The 8,319-nt window shown below is 43.7% G+C and overlaps 1 protein-coding gene across 7 annotated transcripts in view; it reads right to left on the bottom strand.

The window, feature by feature from the left end:
• Window positions 1–8,319, bottom strand: part of LOC102239270 (zinc finger protein OZF-like) — a 120,632-nt gene that overhangs the window by 105,287 nt on the left and 7,026 nt on the right. The window contains exon 4 of one of the 7 annotated variants that reach the window (XM_014528757.1): window positions 1,551–1,729. The exons of 5 other annotated variants lie outside the window; for them this stretch is intronic. In XM_014528757.1, coding sequence (XP_014384243.1) covers window positions 1,655–1,729 — 75 coding nt within the window. In that variant the 3' untranslated portion in view covers window positions 1,551–1,654. Of the gene's footprint in view, window positions 1–1,550; window positions 1,730–8,319 lie in introns of those variants that run through there. One more of the 7 variants, XM_005880747.2, reaches the window with a different exon arrangement.

Genomic DNA, 8,319 nt, shown 5'->3' with positions numbered 1-8,319 from the left:
CTGCAAGGAACTGCGCATGCGCCTCCCTGCGGGGTGGGCGGGGCCAGAGCCTGAGCTGAGCGGCTTTGCGATGGGGGCGGGGCCGAGCCCGGCGGCCAGGCCTGTGCAGGGACAGAGGGATGGTGGGCGGGGCAGGAGCGAGGGGGCAGCCCTGGTTGCTTGCATCTCGCTCCTACTGGGGACAGCCTTTCCTTGCTCATTGCGTTTGAATTACCCACATCATTACTCCCAATATTTGTAACATTGCTTTCCACAATTAACATTATGGTGACCTCCATGGATTCAATTTTGGATAAGATCTTTGCTACACACATTATATCTGTAAGATTTCTCTTACATGTATATTGACTAACTGGAGGTCCAGTCCTTCAGCCTGCCCTGCGCACTCTCGCAGTCCAGAAGCCCTCAGGAGATATCCGACCGCCATCAAGGTGGAGGTGGGAGAGGCTCCTGCCACCGCTGATGCACTCACCAGCTGTGAACCCAGCTTTTGGCTGAGCTGAGCTCCCCCTGTGGAAGCACACGGACCACCAGGGGGCAACTCCTGCATTGAGCATCTGCCCCCTGGTGGTCAGTGTGCAACATAGCAACTTGTTGACAGGTCATTTGATCATAATGGTCGCTTAGGCTTCTATATATATAGGGTGTCCCAAAATTCATGCAAGATTTGCAAATCTTGCGTGAATTTTGGGACACCCTATATATAGATGTTTAGTAATGCTTAACTCTAGGTTAAATATATTGTCCTATTCATTATATTTTAACACCATCCCCCAGTATGTATTTCTGATGCTGTGAACACTCATCCTGCCTAAAGTCCTTCCAAATTCAGTTTGTAATTTTTCTCTAATGTGAAGAACTGTGATATTTATTTCCATATGTCTGTGTCTTTCTCTTCCCATGCCTGTGTCCCCTCTGCAGCCTCTGTTAGTCTGTCCTGTTACCCACAGCTGGCTGGCTCTCAGTGCTGCCTCTCCCTCTGCTGCCTCATCCCTAAACCCCCCTTTCTGTCCCTGCACCTGCTCTCCTAATTCTTCTCTGAACCAGTGTCTCTGTCTGAAGTGCGGCCTCCTGTGTGGCCCCCACTGCTGCTCACCAGGGCTCCTCTCCTTATCAGCTCCCCTCCTCTCTCTGGGGCTCCCTCTTCTCCAACCTACTTTTCCACTTTCTTCCTCCTCGGGTTACTTTCCCGAGTTACCCCCTCACTCCTACCATGACAGTCCAGTCCCTCCCACATCCCCTATGACCCCTCACTGACCCTTTCTCCCTCCCAAGTGTCTGTCTCTCTCATTCCCTCTCCTGATCTCCTCACAACCTGGTTTGCTGCTTTCTGCCTCTGCTTTGCAGTCAAGTCTCCCATAAAGCTCCTCCCTACGGGGCAGGTGGCCTCTTATGGGGACACCATGTTCTCACCCCATAGAAACTGTACTCTCCCAGGCAATCTAGGCTTGTTATTTTATTTTCTTTAGGGAATTTTTTTGAAACAAAGACAACAAACCAGGGAGCAAATCTGAAATGCTCCCTTCAAGCCTCTTACTAAATGGGTGGATTGTGGGGGGTCAGCAGGGAAGTGTCTGCAGATCCCAGGCCTGGAGCGATCAGAGTTCCAAGGGCCTTGAGGCGAAGTGGGTGTGGATGAAAAGGGGCCACATGCTTACCTGGTTAACTCAGGGAAGGCTGCATGGTGGCCTTGCAACCTCAGATACCTAAAGTAACCAAAAAGTATGGACTGAAATGAAAGGTTTTCATTAAAAAGCAGTTTAGAGTGGACAGTCATATCCTAGGCCAGTATCTTTTCTGACAAAGGTAAGTAAACTGTGATATTTACTGAGCCTGTTGTCTTTTTTGCACCTATACTAATAAAAGGGTAATATGCTAATTAGACCAGATGTCTTCTGGAATCCTTCTGGACAAAGTCACGGTGGTGGGGGCTGAGGCAGAGGCGGTTAGGGGCAACCAGGCAAGCAGGAAAAAGCAGTTAGGGGAGGTCAGGACAGCAGGAGAGAGTGCTAAGGGGCGATCAGACAGGCAGGCAGAATGGTTAAGGGCAATCAGGCAGGCAGGCAGGTGAGCAGTTAGGAGCCAGGCAGGCAGGTGAGCAGTTAGGTCCCAGATTTCGAGAGGGATGTCCGACTGCCAGTTTGGGATTGGGCCTAAACCGACAGGCGGACATCCCCTGAGGGGGCCTGGCTTTGAAAGGGTGCAGGCTGGGCTTTGGGACCCCCCCAACCCCCATGCACGAATTTTGTGCACTAAGCCTCTAGTCAACAATGAAGTGGGAAAAGTGGTGCAAAGGATTAGACTCCACCTGATTCATCTCCTGAGTTGTTTCCAGAGTTTAAACTTCGTGGGGTGGGAGGGTTGCACTGGGAAAAGCTTACAGAAGGAAATCCAAGTAGCAGGTGGTACGTGATGGCCAGAAAGAGATCACAGAGGGGGGAAGCAGCGGGGGGGACAGATCAAGTGTTTCCTTTAATTGAATGGGGAACCTCCACTTTGCGGGGAAGCGGGTGGGGTGTGGGACATCTCCTTTAGATGTGGACTCACTGCTGCAGCATGGGTGGCAGCGAGTATTTCAAAACTGGCAGTAACCATCAGGCTTCCCACGAGCAAAAGGGAATTAAGAGGATCTGGTTTAAACCAGAACCAGGAGACTTGCATGACCTATATTCCTTGCTAGTTACTTCTGAGTCTCGAATAAACTGTGCATGGGACATGCCTCAACACACCGCCATGGGGTAGTCTTAAGCTGAGCACGGTGTGGCAAGTGTGGGCAGAGACCTATGGAGGGGAGGGGCCAATTCTCTTATTTTTCCCTTGATCACTGCATTTGACTTACCTAATTTTTGTAGGGCTTCAAGATCATTACTAACAAAACGTGTAAGATTCCCTTCAAAAATTAATATTATGGCACTAGCCAGTTTTCCTCAGTGGATAGAGTATTGGCCTGAGAACTGAAGGGTCTCAGGTTTGATTTTGGTAAGGGCTAGTGGCCGGGTTGAGGATTCAATCCCCAGTGGAGGACTTGCAGGAGGCAGCCAATCAATGATTCTCTCTCATCAATGATGTTTCTACCTCTCCCTTACTCTCTGAAATCAATAAATATATATACAAATTTATATTATGATGTTTCTCTAAAAATTCAATGTTGAATGAAATCTTTGTCACACAAAAGAAAAAAATTACACTTTTCTTCATAAGAACATTCCACCTACCAAAAGAACTATACACCACCTTTAAATATGCACAAAGTACTATACTAAGAGAAATCATTTGATGGGCCATCAAACAATTCCTGACAAATTTTAAGAGAATTCAAGTCATACAAAATATGTCTATGACCTCAATGGATTGAAGACAGAAATCAATAAAAGAAAAATTTCTTGGAAATTGTCAAGTATTTGGAAAATACTAACATGCTTGTGACTAACCATGGGACAAAGAAAAACTAAAGTGGACATTAGAATGTATTATTGAGGTGAAGTGGTAAAAAGCTAGGATAAGGGAAGTAGAATAAGGGAAACTGAGACAAATTAGACAAGACCAAACAATCTGAGCAATTTTCAGCCAGCTAATAAATCACAAGGTTTTATCTTCTCTAACCAAGGACACTTAGGAGCAAATGCTTTACTCATTCCAGACAGTCCCCAGGGCAAGCTGGTTTCAGTCCGTCCCCATTTCAATAACATTCTTTAAAAATAAAATTAACCAGAAAATAACCCCAGCCCCTTTACACATATTTTCATTAATTAACATACTGAAGGATACATCTGAAGAGTTAATGAATATTCTATGAAGACCCTTCCCAAAGACCTCCCCTAGCATACCAGCCCTCAAAAGGAACACTAAAAGCCTCAAGACCAAGAATCCTCAGCTGGCTCTAGGAAGAGCACACCCATGCCTTGTATCTTTGCTGTTTTCCTCCTAAACTTTAAGGGAACCGAGTTTTACAGCCACAGACGTAGCGGGCAGCAGCAGCTACACCACAGCTAACCCCCTGAAATGGGCTGTAAGGCCCCCATTTTCTTGACTTTCCTCTTGCTTCTCCTAACTTAAGCCCTGTTTCACTATCTCTAGCTTTAATAAGAATACTCTCAAAACTCATCTGGACTCTTATTGTGAAAGGTTTCTACACAAAGTCAAAAACCCACACATTAAGGGAGGGGGCTGTTAGGCAGACCCACCCTGGGCCCAGACCCCATGATAACATTCTGAATCCAGTGAAAAGAAATCAGTACTCAATCTCAAAAATAAAGAAAGAAAATAACAGCATTTAACAAAGTTAAAAAGAACATCAGAGCCATGTCCCTCATTTAGACATTGCCAGGGTTTTGAGTTTTAACTTCATATTACTCCTCACATTATTTTGTAATGGTAAGTTTTAACAATCAAGGATGAATCGTATTTAAATGTTTTGAGTAATGCCTGCAAATCAAGTCATTCATTTTTGAAGTCTGGATCATTGAAATATGGTATCATAGGCAGCTGGAAAATTAAGGTCACTATGAACAAAACATGTATTACTTTGGGATGGGAAAAAATTTGAAGTGGAGGACATTGGGTGTCAGTTGCCATGGTAACAGTACCGGAAACCTCACTTTCCCTGGTAGGTAAGCTGGTTCTGAATATGAACACCAATCACAAAGAAATGGTGGAAAAGCCCCAGGCATTTGGCAATGGAGATGGTCTCCATGTTACAAACCACATCTGCAATCTTGGGGACTATTTCCTTCATCCCTCTATTTCCATTTACTTTACTGTGTGCTTGTTGACCTCCCCATACTTGATTTTCAAGCACCAACCATGGCAAACTCACACATGGAAAGACTTCAGTTCACAAACATGTGTCACTCCAACACTTTTGTTGAGCCACAGACCTGAAGGAACACTTTTTCTTCATCTTCATAAAACACTTACTTTGTCCCTGGGTCAGATGCAGCCAGAGTACTGCACAGCTCTGCTGATCTGAGTTGCTCTGAGTCCATATATTCTTTTGAATTCTCCTGGACTATGTCAACTATCTGGGCAGGTTCCTTCTCGAACCCTGCCCACTGCACTAACTGTTGGACCCGAGCCCCTCTGACTAGGGACTGGACCTTCTTGGATGCCAGGTCTTAGAGAGAGAAGCAATGAGAAGTTGTGAGTGTATACGAATCAGTCTTTATTGCAAAAGCCAGGGGCCATAAAGCCAACAGACAAAATAGCACTTCACAGCAAAATTCCATACACAGCAGCTGCACACTGGCTGGTGAACACATACATCTGTTCCATAAAGCGGCAGCACCCTCAACAGCCTCTGTACCTAGAGCCTCACATAGCAGCGGATCTGAACTCTCTGCCCTAGCAGCTTCTCCAGCCTCTCCTGGTTCAGCAGCTTCTCCTGTCTCCCCTGCCTGATAAGCCTGGTCTTTGTAGCCTTACATAGTAACTACCTCCGAGCTTCTCTCTCAGCACACTGGCTGGTTAGCATGGCAGTTGTATCTGCGCTCTTAGCCTTACATCATAGCAGTACCAGCTCTCAGCTCCAACTGAGCTCTCTAGCCTTAGTAATGTACTTTTAATAGTACTTACACAAAAGAGGCAAGTTGCCAACAGTGACATCAATGATTTGGCTTCAGCAAGGCATGCATGCACACTGTACCATAATTCTTGTCCCCACACCTGCTTACGGTAGCTCAGCCTTGAACATTTGATTAAGATTCCCATGTTCAGAGTGACCTTAGCCGTCTGGCATACTATCAACAAGGCCTCCACACTCTAATTAGCCTCGACTATCTGAGAACTCTGGCATGGTTCCCATACCCTGTCATCATCTTATATACATTTTCAAGTCACAAAGTCTCGACACAATCCACTGATTTATGTATGCCCTGGTGTGTTTAATGGGAAAAATGAAAGTGAAATATATAATCTGGGTCAAAGTGTGTGGAAGAAATGGTTAGAAAAAATATATTAAATTAAGAAATTGTAATGCCACCCTGGCCGGTTTGGCTCAGTGGATAGAGTGGCAGCCTGTGGACTGAGGGGTCCCAGTGGGGAGTGTGCAGGAGGCAGCTGAATTGATGTTTCTCTCTCATCGATGTTTCTAACTCTCTATCCCTCTCCTTCTCCCTTCCTCTCTGTAAAAAATCGATAAAATAAAAAAAATTGTAATCCCATCCAAAATGAACCATGAAATATATTGCTTCTTACCCTAATTTGAAATCAACATTTTAATATCCTATGGAAATCTATTCTTTAAGTAATATAATTTAGTATTGGTTTTCTTTCATAATATAGACGATGCATTAGTTTTTAAAAATTATCCTACACAAAGTATATAAATAGCAGTTAACAATAATTTTCAACAACCATATCCTACAATAGAACTCATAAGTGCAGAAATAAAGAAATGTAATAATGTATTAGCAGGAAAAAAATCAGGGTCTTTCCCAACCAACAATCAGCAGTTCCCAGAGTAAAGGCTATCTCACATTTTCTACATAGTAAGAATGCCACATTTCAACAACCATATCCTACAATAGAACTCATAAGTGCGGCAAATAAAGAAATGTAATGATGTATTAGCAAGAAAAAAAATCAGGGTCTTTCCCAACCAACAATCAGCATTTCCCAGAGTAAAGGCTATCTCACATTTTCTACATAGTAAGAATGCCACACAGAAGGCTTTGCCACATTCTCTACATTTATAAGGCTTCTCTCCACTATAAATTCTCTATGTTGAGTAAGTTTTGAGCAGTGGATAAAAGCGCTAGCACATTCTCTATTTTTGAAAGGTCTCTCTTCAGTATGAAGTCTCTCAGGTACAGTAAGATATGAATAGCTTTTGAAGGCTTTTCCACATTTTTCACAATCATAAGGCTTCTTCCCAGTATAAATTCTGTGATACTAAGTTCTTGCAGTTGGTAAAGGACTAACAACATTAACATCTGTGACACTTCTCTCAACTATGGACACTGCTGTACGGAAAGGCAGGAACACTGGTTAAAGGCTTTGCCACATTCTCTACATTTATAGGGCGTCTCTCCAGCATGAACTCTCTGATGATAAGTAAGGTTTGTTGCCCCCCTGAAAGCTTTGCCACATTCTTTACATTTATAAGGCTTCCCTCCACTATGAATACTCTGATGAACTCTATACCTTGAGGACCTCCTGAAGGCTTTGCCACATTTGCCACATTTATAAGGTTTCTCTCCAGTATGAACTCTCTGATGATATGTAAGGGTTGAGGACCTGCTAAAGGCTTTGCCACATTCTCTACATTTGTAGGGCTTCTCTCCAGTATGAACTCTCTGATGATAAGTAAGATTTCTTGGCACACTGAAGGCTTTGCCACATTCTCTACATTTGTAGGGCTTCTCTCCAGTATGAACTCTCTGATGATAAGTAAGGTTTGTTGGCCCACTGAAGGCTTTGCCACAGTCTTTACATTTATAAGGCTTCTGTCCAGTATGAACTTTCTGATGATAAGTAAGGGATGATGCTACACGGAAAGTTTTGCCACAATCTGCACATTTAAAAGGCTTCTCTCCAGTATGAACTCTCTGATGATAAGTAAGGTTTGTTGGCCCACTGAAGGCTTTGCCACAGTCTTTACATTTATAAGGCTTCTCTCCAGTGTGAACTCTCTGCTGATAAGTAAGGTTTGTTGGCCCACTGAAGGCTTTGCCACAGTCTTTACATTTATAAGGCTTCTCTCCAGTGTGAACTCTCTGATGATAAGTAAGGTTTGTTTGCCCACGGAAGGCTTTGCCACATTCTTCACATTTGTAAGGCTTCTCTCCAGTGTGAATTCTCTGATGGTAAGTAAGGTCTGTTTGCCCACGGAAGGCTTTGCCACATTCTTCACATTTATAAGGATTGTCTACAGTATGAACTTTCTGATGATAAGTAAGGTCTGATGCTACACGGAAAGTTTTGCCACAATCTGCACATTTAAAAGGCTTCTCTCCAGTATGAACTCTCTGATGATAAGTAAGAGATGAGGACCTGCTAAAGGCTTTGCCACATTCTCCACATTTATAAGGCTTCTCTCCGGTATGCTCTCTCTGATGATAAGTAAGAGATGAGGACCTGCTAAAGGCTTTGCCACATTCTCCACATTTATAAGGCTTCTCTCCGGTATGCTCTCTCTGATGATAAGTAAGAGATGAAGTGTTGCAAAAAGCTTTGCCACATTCTCTACATTTATAGGGCTTTTTTCCAGTATGAATTCCCTCAAGTTCACACAGATTTGAAAGAAAATTAAATGCTTTACCACATTCTTTTTAAAAATATATATTTTATTGATTTTTTACAGAGAGGAAGGGAGAGGGATAG

The sequence above is a fragment of the Myotis brandtii genome, unplaced genomic scaffold, assembly GCF_000412655.1.
Source record: "Myotis brandtii unplaced genomic scaffold, ASM41265v1 scaffold650, whole genome shotgun sequence".
Classification (NCBI taxonomy): Eukaryota; Metazoa; Chordata; class Mammalia; order Chiroptera; family Vespertilionidae; genus Myotis; species Myotis brandtii.
Note: the sequence above shows the minus strand (reverse complement) of the source record. Positions and strands in the feature narration are given on the sequence as shown.